This window comes from Lonchura striata, chromosome 4, assembly GCF_050655825.1.
Source record: "Lonchura striata isolate lonStrDom1 chromosome 4, ASM5065582v1, whole genome shotgun sequence".
NCBI classification, from domain to species: domain Eukaryota; kingdom Metazoa; phylum Chordata; class Aves; order Passeriformes; family Estrildidae; genus Lonchura; species Lonchura striata.
In genome coordinates, this window is record NC_140706.1 from 46,271,239 (window position 1) to 46,294,529 (window position 23,291).

Below are 23,291 nucleotides of genomic sequence, written 5' to 3' on the forward strand. Positions count from 1 at the left end.
ACCTCCGTGGAGATCTGAGTTTATAAATTTTCTCTGGATATTTGCATAAAATCCAACCAACACTGTTTGTGTGCATAGGCCATACTGTAATACTCCTCATCCATTGGGACTGCAATCCCTTCCCTATAACCAGGAGGCCAATCTTTCCTCCAGAGCTGCAATGGATATTGCTGTTTAGCCCCTCTGCACAGAGGTCAAAGCCTTTGCTTTGCCCTTGCAGCGCCTGAGGCTGACTCACTGCTCCATCTGCTGAGACTCAGCACACTCGCCTGTTCCTGGGCTGCCAGGCAGCACTCCTGCAGCCAAACACTGCCTCTCACTCCCTGCACTCCACAGGTCATGGCAGGAGCCTTCTGACACCCTGGCAAAAAGCATGTCCCAGAGAATAGCAAAGAGCAGCATGAATTTGGCTGCAAGAGTGAGGACTGTGCTGCTAGTCTTTCAAAGCCAGAGCAATAAGGAAAGAGTATCCAAGCCAGCTGCCCAATATTGAAGCATCAGTGAAGAAACCCAGCACAGCAGAGGATCCAGCTGCAAGCATGCCAGAAGTACTGACACTTCAGGTGCACTTGGTTTGTGTTGTTCAGCTGCAACATGGAATGCCCAAAATGCAATTACTTGCAAAGTATTTAGATGAAAGGCAATTTTACAAAGCCTCAAGTCAAAGCCCCAAGGCACTTAGGCCTAGCAATGCACAGCAACAAAAGCCTAATCATTCTCACAGTTCTGGATTTAACTGACCTGGCTAAAGCTAGGCTTGTAGCAATACCAGGGAAAAAAACCTGGAATCCCTCATTTCCTGGGTTTAAGAGTAGATTCAGCTTCTTCTCACAACAGCAGACCTAGCAGAAATTCAATGTTCTGTGTTTGGTTTTCTTAATCTGAAGAACATTTTATCTATTACCCTTTGCAGCATCTATTCACATTTAAATGAATTCTTTACTGTTTGTTTTTCCTCTTTCAAGTTTTGTTTGACATTATTAAAAGTAATGGTCACATTTGTTAAAACATGCAGTAACTGTCCAATCCTGGTACTGAAAAAATATCTGCTGCCTTTGTTAAGTAGAAGGCTAACATAATTAAACTGCCTATTATTGCATTCATCAATTAAAAAGCAAAACAGTGCAATAAATTCAGAAAATAACTTTTTTCACACTGAACAAGATGCTCAAAATAGTAGCACATAGATTATTCTACAGATCCCTTTTCAAACAGCTGAAAGAAATCCAGGGAAGTTCTATTTGCACCTATTTTATTTCCAAAGTTCCAGAGCAGAGAGGCACCCTGGTCTCCTCCAGGGAGACCTGGAGGTCTTCCTCCTTCCTTAGGAAGACAGAGTCACTATCTTTCCAACAACCTTCCTAATGCATCCATTTAAAGACTCATGCAGACTTTGTCATGCCTTTCTAAGCAATACATAACTGAAAGTACTGTGTGCAGAGGAGCCCTGTGATGAGCTATTTAATCTCAGCTCTGCACAAACCCAGAGCACCACAGAGGTGCAGTACCCTGGTATTGCATCAAAACCTCAAGAGAAACAGGCTAAGGGGGAGATGCAGGGCCAATTAAAAACCTTTAGCATTTTAATATCAGTGTAATTAGATAGCATTAGATGACTGAAGTATAGTATTAATCTTGTCTTGTTCATGTCTTAATGCTTTGGCTGTCATTAATATTTATACAGAAAAACTCACAAAATATACTCTGCTGTCTTCTCTCTTATACATTATTATGCATTTAAAAAATCATCAACACAAAAGTTTGAAATTTAATTTATAAAAAAAGGTTCACAAAGGTTGTTTAAATGGCATGTCCATTTCAGAGCAGCCCAGATTTGATACAAAAGGAGGATGAGACCCAGGGTTCAGTCATGCACAGTCTACACTGAAGGATGTGCATGCAGTGAACCTATAGGGTCTTTTGAAAATTCATTTCAACCGATTGTTTACTCCAAACTCCAACATGGAGTTAAGCATTGACTGCACTGCTTGTCAGAAACAAGCAGCTTAAGAATAACATCGAATCATGGCTCAGTTAGTAAAGTTTACATATTCTGAGCAGTCTTCAGCTCTTCACCTGGGGCTACACTTTCCTCATGCGTCCATGAACAGTCATTAAGTGTAAAAATAATTGTCATTTGTAGCTTCAAGTTCTTTATAAAAAGATTTTCAGGGTCCTTTAGAAAAAATTTTCATGGTTCTTTGCTTCTGCAGATGACATGATGAGAAAATGAGGAGATACTCATGGCTCCATTTTTAATGTCCTCTTCCTATTTTAAGAGAAAAGAAAAATACATCAAACAATTCTTATCTTACTTGCGTTTAAAGCAAATTCTATACATAACATTGAATGAGTTGATAAAATAAAATGCAAAAAACTAACATGGTTTTATACATGCATCAATAAATGCAGAGTACTGTGCTTCAGTTTAAACTACCAGGATGCAAAGAAATCTCTTGCACAGAACTATAAACATCTATAAGACATTAAAAATCACAACATTCTATTTAATATTTACAAGCTCTAAATTATTTTAATATTTACAAGCATTTTTAGGAGCAATTCTTATTACTGAAAGGTAAAAACCACACACTCACCCCGAAAGCCTCCTCCACCACCTCTTCCTCCTCTGAATCCTCCTCCTCCACCTCTACCTCCTCTGAATCCTCCTCCTCTTCCTCCACCTCTGCCTCCTCCGAATCCTCCTAAACAAAAGAAATAACCCTTTGAGGAGCACGTAAATTCTTGGTTACGTGCAACAATTTATTTCAATGACAGCTACTGAAATGAAACGAACAACAACAAAAAAAAAAATCCACAAACTGTCAACTGCCAGACAGTTACCAGGTCAATTACTACTACCCTGTTTCTTCTAGGGACCATTTGGAGCATTTTAGGTATTGCTTAATATCTGATATACCATGTCCAAAATACTAAAGAGACTTAACAATTGACTTATTTCACAAAAGCAAAAAAATAAATTACATATATTAACCAGTAATACATTACAACAATTAGTAATTATTATCTATTAATTACAACATTAAACCAAACCAACCAAACCCCTCTGAAACACTCATGCCTTGCTGCAAAGGGGCAGGGTATGGAAAAGAGACAAGAAACTCTGATGTAAGAAGAGATAAACTTCAGCTTTAACCGAAGACTACATCACAGGTGATGCTCAAAAAGCTGTCTTTGTTATAAATCAGCATTCTCTCCTCCCTAGGCTTTGGAGCTGTTATTTAGCCAGTCTTGCCACCTGAAAGGTATCACTGCTTTTTCTATAGTCATGCAGAAACATTTTTATTTGCAATATATCTGTTGATATTCAAGTTCTCACCAGAAGCTTTCGAAAACAAAACACAAATACTCCACAGAACAAATGACCAAAGCAAACCACAGCATCTCAAATAACTCCAACATTCTGCAGCTTTCATTCTTGTGATCTTACCTCTACCACCGCCTCTTCCTCCCCCACGTCCACCACCACGTCCTCCTCTACCACCTCCTCTGGGAGCACCTTTTTCTCCAGGGGGCCTTGGCAAAAATCTCTGAAGAGGTAGCAGCTTTGCTGGATCAATGTAAAACTGCAGGAAGAGAATTCCATTAGGCTTTCAAAACACCAAGACTAAGAAGCACATTAATATCTCTCTTTACAAATATCCACAATTTGGTCTTATCCCATTATGTCAAACTATTCTCTGCAAAAAGCCAAATAGAGAAAGCACACAAGAAGTAAACCCCAGAATTAAAAAGCTGCTAAAATATAGATGATATTTGTGTGATTTTATTGCATCTCTTCTCATGGGGCAGGGAGAAGGAATAATGTGGCAAACACAAAACTAGAAAGGATGAGGAACTTAATTCCTACGCTTACATAGGACAAGCTGCTTTTAAAGTTATTAAATACCTAATAAAGCTTTTATTATCTGCTGACAAATTAGACTTAGCTAACTGATGACATTCAGTAAAATTTTGTTATTGAGATTGACTTACCTTTTGCATTTTTTTAAATGAAGAGGCTTTCATGTTCTCAGACAGTTTCACTGAAAAATACTGTTGGTTTCTTTAAGGAGCATTGCAGTAATAAAACACTAAAAACTGTGATTTTGATCAGTATATGAAAGGAACATTCAGATATTTTCTAAGTTAGTATTTCATAAATTCAGCTAAATTTCATCACAATTGCAATTAGAAGTGATTTAAACCTGCACATTTTACTTCACATTTAATGTGGGAGAGGAAAATGCACATAGCTAGTGACTGGTGCTCAACCAACCAACACAGGCTGAGTCCTAACTGACGTGTTACAAGGTTACTCCCCCAGCTATCCTGCTTTTGTCATGGATTCTGTCCACCTGGCAGTGACAACAGAATGCACCCAATGTCTCTGTGTCAGGCTGGCTTTGCCAGAGATGTCCTGGCACATCCCACTTTTATGGGCAGATGTCCTGGTATATCCCACTTTTATGGAAAATGAGCAACAGGACATCTTAGTATAAACTCACTTTGTAATTAAATAATGTGCTGGAGCATGAGCAAGGTCCCCTAATGTACAAAAATCCGCAAGGCCCTTGATCCAACTCTGTTATGGCTTAGTAACCTACAGCAGAAAATTTGGTCAGTTAGGCAGAAAAAGTAACAACTTGAACCACCATGGATCCAAAACACATCATCAGTACTGCTAAAGAGTGAAAATCTCTGGTTGACTTCAAGTATTCAGTCATATCAAAAAAGCTGTAAGATACGCACTTAGTGTGAATGAAGCACCTACAGCTGCAGCAAGCCTCACATACAACCCTGAACTATTTTAAAATCCTAGAGAAATCCCATTTCATATCCAATCAATTTTTAAAAATCAAATATTGTAAGTCACACATTTTTTAAAGGATACAAAGTCTCTCAGCTGTCCAAATATTTCATCCACTTTGCCAATCTGCTCCTTATTATCCAGGTACACTGGGGCATTGAAATAAGGCACCTTGTTTTCTTCTGTTTTACATTTACAAACTATGTCATCTTCACAGGGATGCATGAACTCTCCCAACACTGAAATAAAGAACAAACAAGCTAAAGAGCTGAAGCAGACAATCTAAATAAAATAAATAAAGTTTCTCCATGTAACTTACAAACTACCCTTTCTGGAGGGCCCTGGTCATATCCTCCTCTGTTGAAGCCTCCTCTTCCACCTCCCCGTCCAAAGCCACCTCGACCACCACGGTTAAAGCCACCTCTGTCACCACCACCTCCTCCACGGCTGAAGCCACCTCCTCTTCCTCCTCCACCTCCTCTTCCACGAAAAGACATTCTCTACTGTTTCCTACATTGTGAACAAAAAAATCAGTTGTTTAAGATACAAAAGACGTGTCACATTTGATTTGCTGTACAAATTGTAGTGTCCTGTCAGCCTGGTTTGTTAATTTAATGGTGTGTTGTTTTCAGTCCTCACAAGTGAAAAATCAAGTTTATACTTAAGATGTCATCCACTGCAACAGCCAACTGCAAAAAGTGACTAGCAGTGACCAGCACTTTTTTCACTCATCTGTATAAGGGCTGATGACAGTCCCCAAAAATGGCACAAAGTAAGAACATCACAGAATAGTTCAGGTTGGAAGAAATCCTAAGGGTCACCTACTTCCAACCCCTCTGCTGTGTGCAGTGACACATTCCACAGGCTGCTCAGAGGCCCATCCACCCTGGCCTTGAACACCCCCTGGGATGGGGCACTCACAGCTTCTCTGGGTGACCTGTTCCAGTGCCTCACCACTCTCACAGTATAGAATTTTTTCTTAATATCCCATCTCAACCCACCCTCTTTCAGTTTAAAACTATCTTCTCTTACTCTATCCCTATGTGCCCTTGTACAAAGTCTCTCTCGAGCTCTGCTGTAGCCTTCTTCAGGCACTGGAAGGCTGCTGTAAAATGTTCCTAGAGCCTTCTGTTCTCCAGGCTAAAGAATCCCCACTCTCAGGCCAAGCAGAGAAGGCAGAGAAGAGGTGCTCCAGCCCTGTGACCACCTTCAGGGCTTCCTCTGGAACTCCACGTCTCTTCTGTGCTGGGCACCCTGGAGCTGATGCAGCCCTGCAGGTGGGGTCTCTGCAGAGCAGAGCAGAGCAGAGCAGAGCAGAGCAGAGCAGAGCAGAGGGGCAGAATCCCCTCCCTGTCCCTGCTGCCCACGCTGCTCTGGATGCAGCCCAGGACAGGTTTGGCTCCCTGGGCTGTGAGTCATGACTCCATTGCTGGGCCATGTCCGTCCTGTCACCACCAGCACCCCAAGTCCTCGGCAGGGCTGCTCTCCCTCTGTCCATCCCTCACTGCCCGTGCTGGCACCAGGGGTGGTCCCAGCCCTTCCTCTCGGCCCCGTTAAACCTCGGGAGGCTCCCTCGGGAGGCCGCACTGCCCGGGCGCGCACCCGCAGCGCCTCATAGGGCCCTCGGGATTGTTTATCAGCTCACAGGCGGGGGGACCGCGGCTGCCGGGGCCATTCCCTGGGGGATGACGGACGGACGGACGGACAGACAGACAGACACGGCAGCGGCTCCCGCGCGGGACGTACCTGCACGTGCGCGCCGCCGCCGGAAACACCGCGCTGCCGCAAACGGGGCTGCTGCCGTAAATGAAAGGGCGCTGTCGCAAAGCGGCTCCCGCGCCCGGTAGTTGTCCCGCGCTCCCGAGGGAGCGGCGGGCCAGGGATAGGGGCTGGGCACGGGCACGGAGCCGTGTGGGGGGCACAGTCGCCCTGCAGGGTAACCTGGCGGGCGGGAGCGCCTGCACTCGCCCTGCAGGGTAGCCTGGCGGGCGGGAGCGCCGGCACTCGCCCTGCAGGGTAGCCTGGCGGGCGGGAGCGCCGGCACTCGCCCTGCAGGGTAGCCTGGCGGGCGGGAGCGCCGGCACTCGCCCTGCAGGGTAGCCTGGCGGGCGGGAGCGCCTGCACTCAGGGCGGCCGGCGCCATGGATCGATCGGACTCCTCTGCGCAAAGAAAAGTGCAACCCCAACAAGCGCTTCCCTTTAATCATTTACTTCAAGGGCTTGGCTTTTGTTACCTCGTCATCCACTTGCGATAAAACCAGTTAAGGCATGATCTTTCGAAGAGATCAGATTTATCGGTTAATAGTTGAGGCTCCTGTACTTTATTTCTAAACACGCTTGAAAATATTTTTCTAATGGTTAAAAATTAAACCCAAATCTAACAGCTGACATTCAAAAGAATCCCAGCCAGAGGAATTTGTCTAGGAAGGGAGATAAAGTTTCATCATGCGAATGCTCCTAATTTGCTTGGTTTTCTTGTGTCTCTTTTGTCTTTGTGGATCAGAGGTAAGATACGTTTTATTGTGTTGGCATAACTTTTTAAAACGTTTAATAAACAGTTTATTGTTACAAAAGCAAAACCAATTTATTTTTTTAAAGTTCCTTTCATGGTATTTGTGCTTCATTCATTTGTTTTAACCCAGCCTGAGTGTTTGAAGTTTGCTATTTCTCTTTAATGTTTTGATTCTACTGGGGCTTATGCTAACAGGTTTGTGGAAAAGATTTTAATCAGGATCCTGTGCCAAATTTGCAAGCATGGCTGACCACAGAAAGGTGCTACAATTTTCCCCACCTCCCTTTTTTGAGAAATGGGATTGCAGTCTTGTAATATGGCAGCATGGTAGTCTCCTATTGCCAGCAGGTTTCCTGCAGATTTTCTCCAGGCAGAACTGTCCAGGAAAGCCAATCTGAGCCTTTCAGAGAAGTTCTGAGATAAAAATCAGCACCTGTTCCCCATGAGGAGGAACACCTCGCACAATATGGGAGTTGTGCCAAGGTGGATCTGGTTCCCAGTTTGGATTCTACTGGCCCAAGAACAGCAGGAAGGATTTAATGAGATTATACAGCCATGAAAAGGAGAGATATTGAATTCTGCCCCAGCTACATCCTCCCTGACTTTACTGTGAGCAGGATTTCATGAGAACTTTAAACTTCAGCTCTATTGATCCAGTTGACACAGCCAAAACTGATAAATCACATTTGAGGACTGTTTTTCTCCCATTTTTACACAGAGGCCATCCATAAATATTTTCCATGTTCAAAGATTCTTCCTACCCACAGACCTTAGTAAGCAAAAGCACTCAGGCAGCACACAGAAGTCAGCAGAGGACTGCACAAACAAGGTGCTGCTCACCCTGAGGGCATCAGAGGGAGGGGCACAATCTGCACCTGCAGTCCAGTGATGGAAGCATCCACATTGCAAACCTTCTGCTGTGCAAGACACAAGAAAAACGCTGATAAGGATGAGCACTTGATTTTCAAATTGCTTTCAGATACTTGAGGTACTTTTTACTTGAACAGTCACGTGGGCTCTGCAAAACAAATCATTATACAGTCATTTGCTAGTAAGTCGTTCATAAATATTTACAGATGATATTTAAATCTAAAGTCAACGAGGCCAATAAAACAAATCTTAGGAGAAAAAACCAAACAAATTGCTATTCTCTTTCTCTGGGGCTTAAATTCCTTTATGCTTTAATCTGCTTGCAGTCCAATTGCTGGGATGTGTTATAAACCAATGCCTTTAAAAATGTTTCTACTCTGCTGTGCACTTCAGCTGATGTTTCAAAAGTAAAGAGTATAAAGTTTGTGGCAGATCAGTAAGAGTGAAGATCACACCAGGTAAATAATCCAAAAAGAAAAAAATAGTTCAGAAAAACTGAGAAGGTTGAGTTGGCAAAAGACAAGGGAACAAACACCATAAATGGTATTTAAGAACTATTGATTACACAGGAAAAGGCTTATAAATGGGCACTTTGCTGAGGTCAGTGAAGGGATGCAAAACTCTTGGTGCAGTCCCTAATCTTGCTTTTATTTAAATTATTTTTTGTGTGCCTTGCAGAATGCAGCATCTAAGGCTGCAGAAAACCACCTTCAACAGGTTAAACCTGCCCAACCAGCTGACCAAGACAACTACCTCATAGAAGAATGCTTGGGCAACCAATACACCCACAAGTCCTGTAGGAAAGTTTTTTGTCACCCATGGGAACGATGTGTGGAGGGAAAATGCCTCTGCAAGCTTCCCTACCAGTGCCCAAAGAATGGCTCTGCAATTTGTTCTGCCAATGGCAAGACCTTCCGTACTTACTGTCAGCTGAAGAGCTATGAGTGTCAGCAACCCAAAGCAAAGTTTCTGCACAAGGGAACATGCAAGCCTGAAGGTATTCACACCTCCTTTTCCGAAATTTATCCATCAGGGGTGGCTGAGGAGATGCTTGCCCTATTTACAGAAAGTCTGTTCATTTTCTCACACTAGTAATAACATGAAACAAAAAATGAAGTGTCACTGAAAATGGGCAGTATCTGCTGATTTTCGTAAAAAATAAAGTGATTGACAGGCCCTGGTCACCCTGCTGCTGGTTTTGCTACACAGACTGCTGCAGGCATTTTGCAACACAGATAATAGAAGTAGGATGTGGCCCTCTCGCTTCCAAGTATTACTGGTTGGTTATCAAAAATCCCCTAAAGAAGGTCATTAGACTAAAATGCAACATGTTCTTGATAGATCTTCAAATACTCTTATGGACCCATTACCCTCATTTGTCCTTAAACTGTCATATTCTGAGAAATTAGCAGGCTCAAAGACACAAAGTCAACCCTCAGAACTAATTCAGGAATAATACCTGAACCTTCTGATTCCCAATCTAATGTTCTTTCCATATGAACTTTGGCTTTAAATACAAAATTAGTCCTGATTTGTTTTTATGCTGTCTTTCCATTAGATACATCTATATAATATATACAATACAATATAATATCTATAATAATACCTATATAATATGATTTTGTTTGGGGATTTTAAAAATTTCTTTCTTTTTTATTTTTTAAGAAACATTTTCAGTTGATCTGGATCATGGAGATTCAAGTTTGCTTCGAGTAAAACCCGTGAATCATAAGGATGACAGTTTTGTATGTGCTAATGAATGGAGTATGAATGAAGCAAATGTGGCTTGCAGGCACCTTGGCTTTGAGTTGTAAGTTTGGGAAATTTATCTCTGGATAACTGCAGGGAATTTGAAAAAGCAGTGATGCTTAAATAGGTGCCAGTCACAGCCAACAGTTAAGACAGAAAACTCATGAATGATGTATTGGCTACAAATTTCTGATAAAACTTCTTAACCTGAGAGTGAAAGCAAAAACACAGTTTTCTGTGTTCTGTTACAGGCTACAACTATACAAACCATAACTGCTTTGCTTTAAAATAAAGATGAAGACCAATGTGGAGGTGTTCTCTCAGGCCTGTGTTAGGGAAAATGCATAGATGGACCACCCCCAGATAGCTCTGAGCAATGACCAGTGGGCAGAGAAAGGTTTGTCAGGACAACTGACAACAGGGTACAGCTGTTTTGCCACTTGCATTAGTCAGACTAACAAGGAGCAAAACATGGGGTTTTTTTTCTTCACCCCACATGCCACTGCTTTCTCTGGCCCCAGGGATGGCTGAAGTCACACACAGCTTGATCTTTTCCCTGTGACTACAATGATAACCCAAGTTGCATATTCAGCTCCTCATAAAAGTACCTCTGTATCCTGTACCTAATAATTTTACACCTATACATGTAATTTAACTTCCCAACCTTACAAAAAAAAAAAAAACAAACCTAAAAAAAGTCCCCAGAAAACCAAAACTGCTATTGCAGTGCCTCTCTAGGTGAGAAGGAAGTGTTTCCTAGTCCTGATCACTGTATCTTCAGATAGCAGAGAAGGGTTTGCCCTGGACAGACCATTCAGACCTGGAGTCTCATTGAAAGCCTCCCTAGTTACTTATTTACTCAATCCATATTTCTTCAAGGTAGGGGATACGTGCACTGTTAGGAGAATACTGCTCAGGTAAAACCAAGAAATAGAAAATTTATCAATCCCAGCTTTGCAGTGGCCTGAGCTTCCTGAACATTCAGTGGTTTGGATGGGAACAAGGATAGCTGACTCCATGCAGGATGGTTTCCAAGTTACGGCTCACCCCTGTCCACAGAGAGATAGAGATCTGTGCTTACAAGTTTTGCTACATAAGGAGACTTTTCTATCCATCATGATACACAGTGGCTTTCATAGACCTACATATGCATTTGGGGACAGTTCTATGGAGCAGCCTGCAAAAATTAGCACTTCTTCCAAAGTAAAACTGTTTACCCCTAGACAACTCCAGTTGCTAGTCTGCTCTTTTTCTTAGCCATGACCAAAATTCTCTGACACTGAGGAAAACTGTATAAATTCTAAACAATAAAAGCAGTGGACAATCCATTGTGAAATTATATAATTTGTTATTATTACTATCTTCACAGAGGTGCTGAATATTACCAAGCCACTTCCAGCATCAAAGAATCTCCCTTAAAATCATTAAACTGTCTGCAAATAAGTTGCAGGGGCCTAGAGACAAGTCTTGCTGAATGTCACATAGAAATGAAATCAAGATATAGTGATGAAGGACTGGTTAGCCTGCAATGCCATGAAAATCTCAGAGGTTAGTAGATCTTTTTAGTTTAATATCTATTTGGTGTTTTTATATTTTAAGTACATTTTAAATAATGAGGATCCAGTTTGCTGAACTCTAAGCCACAGAAAACCTACACTGAAACCTTTTGATTATTTTAAATCATCATTTTGCAGACTTTAAGACAATTGAGGCAATCTGGAGTTAATGATAGTCTTGAGTTTTCAAGTTTGAAAAATCACTGCTGCTCCTGAAGTATTTTTACAGCTATTTCCCCAAAGGAAATTTATTTCACCCATGGTTTTGTTTGTTGCACCATTCCTTCCGAGGGTACCAAGGTCTATCATATCCCACGAATCTTACCTCTCCTGGCTTAACTGGTGAGGAGAGAGGTGACAATGTGGTGCTCACTGCTTGAGGGACATCAGTGAGCACACCACTAGCACTGCAGCTGGACAAGAGCAACTACGGTGTGAAACTGCTGGTGTCTCCTGTGGCTTTTCAGGACTCCTCAGTTTCTCACTGTAAAGGGGGAATGAGAGCCTTGTTTAGAATTCTAACAGCTGTTCATTCTCTGTAAGGAGCTTTCTTTGGCACTGGCGAGCATCAGCCTGAGATGCTGCTGACTGGAAGTGCTATGAATCATCTCAGTTTTTTCTTACAAAAGCAGTTATTCACAGACTCTCGATGAGTTCTTTCTAGAGGAGTAACCTCAATTATCCTAATCCCTTGAATCATTTATAGTGGGTTTGAATTGATCATTTCTGGTTTAGTCCTCGCCAGTCATGTCATTAGAAGAAATTAAATTCCCTTGTGCCAGGCTACTGGCAAATTAGAAGGAAGAAAATGAGTGGTCACACTGAAACCCTGACGAAAAGGTGACCAAAGCAATAAAAAATTATTCCTATTTACATGACTGGGCCCCAACATACTTACTGCTGATAGGCCAAACTGCTGACAGAATCAAATATGCAGGCAAAGTATTTCCCTGGGCAATTATGAACCTACAGTCAATTCCACACTAACTTCATTTTCATCTTGTTGCACAGCTTGTTCAGATGAGGAGTTTCACTGTGTCAACAAGAAGTGCATTTCTCTGAATAAAACCTGTGATGGGATCAATGACTGTGGAGACCTGAGTGATGAACTGTGCTGTAGAGGTAACAATTTCCTTTGTCAGGTGTTTCAAAATAATTGCAGCAGAAATCCACCCACAAAGAATTTTTACAGTGATGTAACAGTTAAATTCTCTTTTCCATTAAGTCACTACATTAAACAAATCAGACCCTAATTTATACATAGGCAAGTGCAAAAAACAGGCATGAAATACCATTTTGAAGCAGACAAGTGATCTCTTGAGAATCTGGATTTCTTCAGAGAATGAGAAAATAAAATTAGATCATTTAGGAGGCTGTTATACATTGATACAAAAAAATTAGTCCTGATACAATGAAAATGTACTTTTACTTGGAAAAAGTCAACAGTAATTAAGCAAATATACTGGTTTTCCAATTAACGATCTTTAAACCAAATTAAATTTAAATTTATTACTAATGCAAGATCATCCATGGAACATCTGTGATGATTTTCTGGCACACTGCTTGTTCATGAGCAGTCATTCCTTTAGCATCTGCATTCCCAGCTGTAAAAATTCTGATTAGAAATGAGGAACGGATCTAGCATGACTTGAATGTAGGAGATTACTTTCAAAATTTGGGTTTCAGGTCCCAAATACTAACATGGGTTACAAATCCTATCATTATCCCTCCATAACCTTAATTTTGTAGTGTTACAATCATAAGTAATTTTAATGGGATAATTGTGGAAACATGGTCACAGTAATTTTAGGAAAAAAAAACAAAAACAAAACAAAACTGTGATTTCATACATTAAGTGGACATGTATTTGGATTCCACATGACAAAAATAGTGCTGTTTCAGCTGAATGGGCCAAAAACAATGCTTCCTGAAATCAAAATAAGTATTTCAACTGAGTTCAGTGGTCTTTGGATCATCTTGGGATATCTGGATACTTTTAGAGAACTACCTTATTTTCTATTAAAGACAAATATCTTAAATAGTAGATTGACATAAAATTTTAAATTAGCTCAAAAGACCCTGCCATGAATTCAGGAACTGCTTTGCTTTTGATAACATTCAAAGGCATCACAAAATTTAGAAGGAAGAGGGTTCTCAGGTTCATAATACCTTTTCATACAACCAAGAATTTTAGAAGATATAAGTTATTTCATCCAGTGTTTTCATGTCAGGACTCTTGATTCCTAACCCTACATTTAGGCATTTAGCTCAATCAAACAAAAATCAACTTGGTCTCTGTTTTGGGGGGTTGGGATTTGGCATAAGCACCATCAGTTCCTTATCTGAGTTGATCAGTAATGCTGGCAAAATTGGAGATCTTTTGGCTGAAGTTGAGTGTGGACATGTTATGGATGAAACTGGTATGGAGTGACACCAAGTCTAGCAGTACAGTACTACATTAGTAACAGAGATCCACATTTTCCAAATCTTACAACTTTGAGAATTTAAAGTGAGGAAAGCCAAGTATTCATTTTATTTACATACACAGAGCCTACTTTTGTAATCGCTTTATGAATAGGTCCCCTGTAACATGGATATAATTTGGTTTACATTGTAAAAATCTCTCTGACAGTGTGAGCTTGCTGAACCAAATCATCCTGTGATTTACATTTGTAATTCTCTGTGTTACAGAGTGCAGAGAAAACAGTTTCCACTGTCGGTCAAATATCTGTATTCCAAATAAGAGTGTCTGCAACAAAGAAATTGACTGCCTCACAGGAGAGGATGAAGCTGGAGCTACCTGTGCAGGTTTTCTTCTGAAAGATGTTTTTGTTTCTTTCATTCAGCTCAATTTTAATTCGAGGCTACACAATGCATATTACTATTTTATTTATTATGCAAGAATCAGTCTTCCCATGTTATGTTATGCATAACATAGAAAGAAAAGGTCATAGAATTTTCTTTCCTTTCTTTCTGGAACAGCATGACAAAGAACACTATAGGAAGGAAGAAAGAGATGATGTTTTGGGAAACTTAAGGTAGATTATGTCTTGTTTATGTGGCCAGCTATCAAACCGGTATCCCCTAAGGAAGTGTAGAGAGGATGAGCAGGAATACTTTCCTCACAAATGAGGAATTCAACTAGTTTGTCAATATAGTAATTCTTCTGTGCTGTTCCACTCTCTGTTGAAAAGATTATGTTTTGTTTGAAAATTAGAATGTTTTCCTTGCTCTCAAAAGAGACAAAGTCTAAGGCCAAAAAAGTAAAAACTATTGATAGATGGTAATTTGTACGGTAAACAGAACTCTAAATGTAAACATTATTGTCAGTGGCATGAGAACAGACACAATGCTCAGCCCCCATTTAGAGACTGAATTCAATGGGCACTTTGTTTGAATAAAAGCTGACAAACCAGATTCAGCAAACATTTAATTTACCTCTCATGTTGAATATCCTCCCTTACCCTGTTAAAGGAGGCACACAGTACCAAACAGCATAATCTAAAACCAAATAAAAAGCTGTTACTCAATACTTCTTCAAGTTTTAGAAAGTTTCAAAAGGCCAACGGGGCAGGAGGAGAAATTTTGGTTGTTTCTGAGAATGGGACATCTCCCCAGAGATAAGAAGCAAAAAAAGGGGCAGTTTCTCAGGGTTCCCTGGCAGAAGGGCTCCTTAGGCTTGGAGAGAGAGTAGATGTTGTGTAGTTATGAACAAGTATCTGCTGGTTGTTGGTCATGTGTAGGCTGAGGCAGCCAAACAGTGCCTGGCAGGAAAGGAAAGGAAACAGTAGGCACCAGGCTGGAGAGTATTGCTCTCCATGTGAACAGAATGCCCTTATGCACTTAAAATGCGTTCCACGATCTCAGCACACAAACATATATTCAAGTAAATGTTTGCCGATAATTTAAATATTTTGTTAATACTGCAGGCAAAAAAGAAGGTGCTGAAAATGACAGTATGGATAAAGGTAAGTGTAATTTGCCCTCCAAAATCAACAGCACACCCTCTTATTAGTGACTTTCTAGCTACCAGCCAGCTGCTTAGATCTAGAACACTCAGATATTCTGACTTTGTGATTTACCAATATACACTCTGAGACTTACTGTTTGTCTCACTTCTCACTGATTTCAAGAATGCCATAATAATTCATCCTAGCTGAGGACCTACATCTGCATGTTTTGGCAACTGGTAAACTCTCAGCTGAGGTAAACTCTCAGCAAATCTAGGGAAACATCCTTAAAATTATTTGCCTGAATGCAAGAGAGAGCATTGGAAAATGGAGAGAAGTAATGTGATGACAGACACAAGCAATTCTGAAAGCAAAAACAGATGCCAACATTTTTGGTCTTTGATTTTCCTGCTATTTCAGCTACTGGCATATTCACAGTGCTCAAATTTTAGCAAGAATGTATACCTGAATTCTGAAATACATTTTTCCTTTTTGTTAAAGAAAGAAAAATGATAAAGACAGTTCTTCCCCAAGTGCACTGTGGTGTTAGGAATCACACACTAACTCGACGGAAAAGAATTGTAGGTGGAGAGATTGCTGGAAAGGTAAAAAAACCAACTTTACCAGATATTAATTTATTCAGCATTGATTTAAATGGGCATTATTTTCCTTCTATTAAAGTTATGGAGATAACAAAATCAACTACAATGCTTATGTCATGCTTGCAGCAGTAGTGCCATTGCACTGAATGAAAGTAAAGAGAAGCAAAGTTTATAAAGTAAAATATGGAGTTACAAACTCCATATTAAGCATTGAAGTACAAGTAGACAATGAAAATTACTCAGAAAAACAATACTACAGCCAAAAATAACAATTCTGTCAATATAGAATTAAATTTTGCAGCTTTGCAGGAGAATCTAGCAAAAATATATTCAAACCAGGTCAGATCCTCCATCTGTTTTTCTGACAAGGGATTTCATGACTGAAACTGGAGGGAAGGACACATTGCACATAGTCAGAAGATTGAATAAAATTACTGAATTTTCATACATATATATTCTTTATATCTGACTGAGCCCAATTTACAACTTCTGGAGAATATCTATTTTATTAAAATCAGACATAGTTAAGGAGATTAGGTGATACCAAGATATATTTTCCCCTTTATGCACTAAAAGTTGTACAATTGTAATGATTTCTCATTATTTGTGTTTGTTGATTGAATAGGGTGACTTTCCTTGGCAAGTGGCAATTAAAGACACCAGCAATGAAGGTTCAACGGTGTACTGTGGAGGAGTTTATATTGGTGGCTGTTGGGTACTGACTGCTGCTCACTGTGTCAGGTAAAAACAATTAATTCTGAAATCATTTCCTTTCTGCAAGGCAGAAAAATTGATTTGTATACTACTGCCCTTCTCAGCTATGTGTTGTTCATTTCTATTTGTCTGTTGAATAGAACACTGACTCACCCACATTAATGATGAGGAAGATTCAGAGAAAACTGAGTGTTTTGGCAGTGAATAGAAAGATAAAAAGTAACTATGAGTTTGAAGAGACACAGCGTACTTCAGCCAGATGGCAGCAGGCGGGAAAGGTTCATTGTTACCTCTCTGCTTGAAGTTAAATACAAGGGACCTCTTCTCCATCTCTACCTTGTGGAAGTCCAGGATCTGTTCCCAGAGAATGTCCCTGGGGTTATATATTCCCCAGAACAAGCCAAGAGCAGACCATGTAAGATTTGCCAGTCCCATCCACATCTGCTCAATCTTTATCAGAGCAGCATAAACACCTGTTTTCTCTGTCACAGCACTAAACAGAGCCTGGCTTTAACATAATTTTTTGTATTAGTTGCAGTACTCAGCATGTGTCGTCTGCCTTGAATTTGCTACACTTCAGAAAAACCTGGGCATTAAGTCCAGAAAGAAAATATATTTATTTCATATGGATTTTTATTTTACAGAAACTTTGATAAAATGCAACAGTTTACAGCTTTAAAGCATTTGAAATTTAAGTCTTGTGTTTATTTCACTGTTTTTTCCAGGGCAAATCGGGTCCATCTCTACCTTGTCTGGGTTGGAATGTTGAACACAATTGCATACGACAAAGAGACAGATACTTTCAAACTAAACCGAGTGATAATTCATGAAAATTACAATGCATCAACGTATGAAAATGACATTGCTCTGCTGGAGCTGAAAGGTTCTGGGAATGGAGAATGCTCCCTGGAAGACAAAAGCATACCTGCCTGTATCCCCTGGTCAGAGTATATGTTTAAGACTGGCGACAGATGCAAGGTTTCTGGATGGGGACTAGAGAAAGGTATTTGCTTTAGTGCTTGCTTCAGGAATGTATTCTTTATATAACTAATTTTCTAATTGTGGGGAGTTTTCCTTTTGAAAAGGCTGAAGAACAGTTGTGCACAAAGCAGTCAGAAGAGGCTGAGAACAGAAAATGTAGGCTGTGGTCTGGCACTTGTTGGGTTCTCTCTTCTGTACTGCTTCATCTGCTGTTTCAGCCACTTTTTAGATTGATATGGATGAAAACTACCCTCAAACTTACCTTGAAGTAAGAAATTTTCCTTTTGGCCATCTAATAATTCTGTGAGCTGTGGAGACCTGTTAAGGACATGTAACAGATGTTGTTTGGTAGCTCACAGGGACCCATAGTCACAGCCTGTCCTCTGTCCCCTTCCCAACAGGATTTAAGTTACAGCCAGCAGTCATTCAGCATGTCCTGTCTCTGTCATGCTTGGGTTCAGCCCAGAGAACCTTGCACAGAAACATATAAGCCAAATATAATCATGCTTTCAAAGATTTGGGAAGCATTTGTTTTGTATCACCGTGTTACAGCCTGGTGCTAGAGCTACCACATACTGGTTGTGAGGTTTCTCCTCTTCATACTCAGTAGCATCCACCCAGCAAATCCAAAGCTGGGAATTGTTAGCAAACAGACAGAACAAAACAGAGCATCTCTTTAGATTTGTGAATACATAGCTCACCCATATCTTCTGTAACTGCTCCATAAAGATAGAGCAGAGTTGGAAAAAAGGTAGTAAGGATTAATCACAGCCACACATCCAGTTCACAAAAAACAATGTAGCCATTTCCAAATGCCTGGAAACCTTCATATGGAAAACAAAGGAAAAAAAACCCTTGGGAATACAAGGAAATGGAAGGGGTGAAAATGTCACAAAAATAAAGTATTGTAGTTTACACTGCAATTAAACCACTCTATTTTGAAATATATGGCCAATGCATTGTAATTCATATGGGGTAAATATTAGTGGCAGTTTAAGGTTTCTGGTTTATAATACTGAAGAAAATATTCTGTAAATACGTAAATGACTTTCAAATTATTATACTAAATGTGTCTAATGTGTACTTCCCATTTTAAATTTTGAATTTTTTTTTCTCTAGGTTACACAAAACAATTTATCCTCAAGTGGGGAAACATTAATTTATTTAACAATTGTTCTGAATTGTATCCAGGACGATTTTTTAAAAAAATGGCATGTGCAGGTAAGCATAAATTTTCGTACTATAATTTCTCTACCATCAAGCTCTCAGTTTAGCCAGACCTACTGGCTGGGAATCTTCTAGACTTAAGAAAGACAATAAATGAACTATCACAATATCACTGTTGGCGAAATACCAGCCACTGGAGCCTCTGGCATCCACCATTATACACCAATTTGTAAACAGAGTTCAGATGACAGCATGACAAGTTTCTGTGATTATTTGGGCAAATATTTGCATGTTTGAGTTATGTTTTCTAAATACACAAGCACTTTACAGCCTACTGAACATCCTACCTTTACTGTATTTGATTCTGATTCAGCAACATATTTAAGAAAATGTGTGTCCTAGAGCACACAACCCTGTTGACAAGAATATATATACTCATCTGCTTAGACATTTGCCTCTACTACACTGCACACCAGAAAAATGCAATTAACTTTTCAAAATTAGATTAGTCTGTCCAGGAAACTGGTTGTCACTCCTAGTATTAAAATAAGGATTTTGAATACACTTTTTTTGCCTCTCAAGGGACACAAAGTGTTGCCAAATACATAACTAAAAGAGTATTGCGTATTCAACTCACAGGGCAGATGGTTTCAACTGTTTGTTAAATCAAAAAGTAAAGGCAACCTTTAAACAAACTCAACAAGAAAATTAAAACCAGATATAAAGCGAAATAATTTGTGATAAATTCAGGATGTCATCTGTAAGATACTGGGTTTATTTAGTGCACCAGTTTTGTAACTTATTTCCCTTTGCTTCAATATATTTCAAGTGATCATACTTTATCATGAGGGGACAATGACATGAGTACCATATGAGATACACTCAGAAGGGGGATATCTGGGGTTAACATCCCCTCCCTGATGCAAATAAAAACTTTAAAATTAAGGGCTGGTATTAGTAGTAATTAGGAGTTAGTAATACAAGCAAGTATTAATTAAATTGATTAAAGACAATAAAAATCTTATTTTATAGGATTAGTAATCCTAACTCTGAAAAGTTCACATAACTCTTTCTCAGTAAGGTACAGATTCAAGAAAGAGGTTACATTTTAAAAACTTGGGGACTGATGCTTTGTATGGGCTCCTTCATACCAGGACAGTCAGCCAAGCAGGAAAGTGGGAAAGTGTAGTAACAGTGTTAGAAATTACTAAAATTTTACTAAGTATATAGGAAAAAAACATAAATCATATTATAGCTATGTAGCAGCATTTGTGTTTATATCACATCCATCTTGATTCATTTTGTTTCACAAACATTGTGTTTGCTGACCTGCAAATGAGTAGGTTTGTGAACACTGACGCATGAAGGGCGCTGGATCCTGCACACCTGTGCCTCAGGGCTGCTACCTGGCATTGCTAAAGGTCCTCTGTCCAACTGTGCAGTGGGAGCACTTAGAGCTCTCCCTCCCATCCCAGGATTCATCTGCTCTCCTTCTTGTGCCTGCCCACCTGTTTTCATAAAGCTGGGAAAGAGAATAATTGAACAGATGAAACTGGATAATGGATTACTGGGTAGGGAGGACACCAAGGCAGACACGGAGGTGTACACACATTATGGTATCTTCCCTTCCAAAGGAATCAGTGCACACATCTTTATACCTTGTTCCATTTTTATGGGGTACTTTTTAGAGAAGTGAATGTGGCTGAATTCTTCTCTATTGCACTGCATAAAATAAGACTGATGAAAAAGCAAATGAGAATTTGGGCCAGCCACAAGTATAAAGAGAGGCCCTGCACTTGAAGTGAGAAGTAAGAGATTTGAAGAGGTTCAGAATCTTTTTTACTGCTGACAATTAGGCAAACACCTGTCAGGAGGCAACACAGACCTGAAAAATCTCCTGAGCTCTGCCTTGTGTGACAGCTTGTAACTTAACTTACTTTTGCTTTTTATTTCCTCTTCAGGTACTTACGATGGCTCCACAGACAGTTGTAAAGGTGATTCAGGAGGCCCCCTGGTCTGCTTTGATGCAGAAAACGTGGCCTATGTCTGGGGCATTGTGAGCTGGGGTGAGAACTGTGGGGAGGCTGGCCACCCTGGTGTGTACACACAAGTTGCCAGCTATTATGACTGGATTAGCCACTATGTGACAAGGGGGCTCATTTCACGGTACAATATCTGAAGCTCAGAAAATTAAATGCTTCCTTTATATCACCTATGCAAAATAGTCCTTTTCCACAATCAGCTGTCACATTACTTAGCAACAATTAGTACAAATCTTCAAGGAGTGTATTTTGAAAATTCTTAACACCCTCTGAATACCACATTTTTACAGAACCTGTGGGAGGAGAATTTTACAGGCCCAAGTCCACTACAAAGGTCTCTAATAAAAGCAGATATTAAAATATTTTTTCTTGTAATCTTGGGGTTTTTCCACTTTTCACATTGCATTTCAGTTGCTGTTGTTTATTTAGATAAAAGGGATAATGATACTGGAAGCAGTGGTTGGAAAATGACTGCACTGGCAAGTGAACTTCACAGAATTATGTGAACTTCACAGAAAGGACAGCAGCCAGCCTGCTTTAAATAATTTACATCATCTTGAGGTCTAAGCCACCAGAAACCCTTAGCAGGCTGCCTGGTTTGGCACTTGATTCCTTGGGCTTATTGCAGAAGTAAACCTCAGCCCATCCATTAATCAACAGATTGGCTATGACCATGAGATTTGTTGTAATGCAACAATTACTCAAATAATAAATCTTGGTAGTTTTTGCAGCTACAAACTCAGACAGTTCATATCTAGTTAATATACATCATCTGATCATCTAGCCTGGGGCAATTTTTGTAGCTCTTAAGTTTTATTAATTTAACAGCAGCTAGTCACAAACAACAAAGGAATTTTGAAACTTAAATCTTCAACTTAAATCCAAAGCATCTTTACATCTTAAGATCTCTGTGTATGTATATATATTTCAGGTATCCTACAAACTCTCAACACCAAGTAGAGTTTTACACTACACTACACTATCACACACTCTATGTAGCAATATAAATATATAAAAAGACAATACCTTATACACACAGATTTAATTCTACAAAACCATGTAGCAGAGACAAAGACTTCTTACTGGCATACAGAAAACATCAGGCTATACATAATACCTTCATATTCAGCAAGAGCTGTTCACAAAAAGTGTGCAGAAATTCTTTTTGAAGCACTAGGATTTGATTTGTGTATTGGTACCCTCAACACAAACCTCACATAGCTCCAGCCAGTTGTATGAAAATGATCAATAGCTTTAGAACACTTTTCACTATATTCTAACAACAAATACTCTCAATATCTATTTCACTTATTTCTCTAAATTATCCTGCTGAATAAATTGCATATATTCACACAACACAGTTGTTGTGGTGCTATTTCTTCTATAATTCACTACAGTCAGACAACAATTTTTACATTTTCATTGACTTTTCTTCATCTTCCAGACTTGTAAAAACCCGACATCAGCATGACTTTGTCATGTAAGGACACCATCCATCAATCACCAAAATAATTAAAGTAAGGGTATGAATTCCTTCTCTTAACAAACACACACACACTGTCAACAAGGTTTGCTATTTAGGAAAACATTAAGTATATTCCTACACAGAAATTATTTTGCTGAATCAGAGTCTTGGTAAAGAAATCCTAAATAGGAAAACATTGGACAGATGTACAAAGAGCTCCCTCTTTTGTTTGACTTATTTTTTTCTGTGAAGAACTTTTCCTACCAATTTCATTAGTTAAGTACACATAATATTAAATGCAGAGGCTGCAAATAAAAAAATAAAAATTAAACAAAAAAAACACCAAAAAACAAACAAACAAACAAACAAAAAAAAACACAAAAAAACCAAACCCTAGTAGAATACATCTGTTCTGAAAGTCTCTTGGTTTTCTTTCCATTTCCAATTCTTTACATTTAACTTTGTCCCTGAAGCGAAATATTACTATTTTCTGAAGGATTTCACACAACATATATCAGAATTTTCATCACAAAAATTAAAACAATTTTCACGTAGTTCCAATTCAGTTAATCTGTGAAGCATCTAGCATTTAGATATAAAATCTTTTAAAAATTTTGAAAACCAAAGGCGGTGCTTAATAAGCAAGTCCATTTTGGTGTGATTTTTCTTTTGAACAAATCAAGACTGGACTTTTACCGTTTAACAGATACACTCATTATGCTCTGCTCGACAACCTCTCCTCGCACTGTTGATATTATGAGAGCCACGCACATGTATGAACATGGCCCCTTTCCTTCACACCCAGCATCATCACAAAACTCGGTACCTGCGGGGCCCTGCTCGGCACAGGGACAGGCAGAGAGGACATGGCAG

General features: G+C 39.6%; 2 protein-coding genes across 7 annotated transcripts; one reads left to right on the forward strand and one right to left on the reverse strand.

Moving 5' to 3' along the window:
* Positions 1-1,132: 1,132 nt before the first annotated feature.
* GAR1 (GAR1 ribonucleoprotein) lies at positions 1,133-20,433 on the reverse strand. Of its 5 annotated transcripts, XM_085579001.1 has the most exons (10): positions 20,241-20,433; positions 18,007-18,062; positions 11,823-11,981; positions 8,163-8,340; positions 5,130-5,320; positions 4,895-5,049; positions 3,997-4,056; positions 3,452-3,587; positions 2,598-2,705; positions 1,133-2,269 (listed from the first exon to the last, which is right to left on the reverse strand). In XM_085579001.1, exons 5-10 carry the CDS (start codon positions 5,305-5,307, stop codon positions 2,256-2,258), a joined length of 651 nt encoding a protein of 216 aa, XP_085435127.1. In that variant the 5' UTR covers positions 5,308-5,320; positions 8,163-8,340; positions 11,823-11,981; positions 18,007-18,062; positions 20,241-20,433; the 3' UTR covers positions 1,133-2,255. The 5 variants fall into 5 exon arrangements, with proteins under 5 accessions (XP_085435127.1, XP_021381200.1, XP_021381201.1 ...); XM_021525525.4 differs by lacking the exons at positions 8,163-8,340; positions 11,823-11,981; positions 18,007-18,062; positions 20,241-20,433 and adding an exon at positions 6,557-6,583; XM_021525526.3 differs by lacking the exons at positions 8,163-8,340; positions 11,823-11,981; positions 18,007-18,062; positions 20,241-20,433 and adding an exon at positions 6,456-6,583.
* Positions 6,673-22,309, forward strand: CFI (complement factor I). Of its 2 annotated transcripts, XM_085578978.1 has the most exons (13): positions 6,673-6,746; positions 6,866-7,315; positions 8,871-9,189; positions 9,858-10,002; positions 11,311-11,489; positions 12,509-12,619; positions 14,189-14,305; positions 15,427-15,465; positions 15,949-16,052; positions 16,675-16,790; positions 17,489-17,766; positions 18,864-18,965; positions 20,873-22,309. In XM_085578978.1, exons 2-13 carry the CDS (start codon positions 7,256-7,258, stop codon positions 21,088-21,090), a joined length of 1,788 nt encoding a protein of 595 aa, XP_085435104.1. In that variant the 5' UTR covers positions 6,673-6,746; positions 6,866-7,255; the 3' UTR covers positions 21,091-22,309. The 2 variants fall into 2 exon arrangements, with proteins under 2 accessions (XP_085435104.1, XP_021381148.3); XM_021525473.4 differs by having other exon boundaries at positions 6,673-7,315.
* The last annotated feature ends 982 nt before the right edge of the window (positions 22,310-23,291 follow it).

Coding starts and splice junctions, on each gene's coding strand:
- CFI (XM_021525473.4), top strand. CDS start 7,256: ATGCGAATGCTCCTAATTTGCTTGGTTTTCTTGTGTCTCTTTTGTCTT. Junction 9,190..9,857: donor GGGAACATGCAAGCCTGAAG/GTATTCACACCT, acceptor TTATTTTTTAAG/AAACATTTTCAGTTGATCTG. Junction 10,003..11,310: donor AGGCACCTTGGCTTTGAGTT/GTAAGTTTGGGA, acceptor CTATCTTCACAG/AGGTGCTGAATATTACCAAG.
- GAR1 (XM_085579001.1), bottom strand. CDS start 5,307: ATGTCTTTTCGTGGAAGAGGAGGTGGAGGAGGAAGAGGAGGTGGCTTC. Junction 4,057..4,894: donor TTGGACAGCTGAGAGACTTT/GTATCCTTTAAA, acceptor AGAAACCAACAG/TATTTTTCAGTGAAACTGTC. Junction 3,588..3,996: donor CATTTAAAAAAATGCAAAAG/GTAAGTCAATCT, acceptor CTCTTCCTGCAG/TTTTACATTGATCCAGCAAA.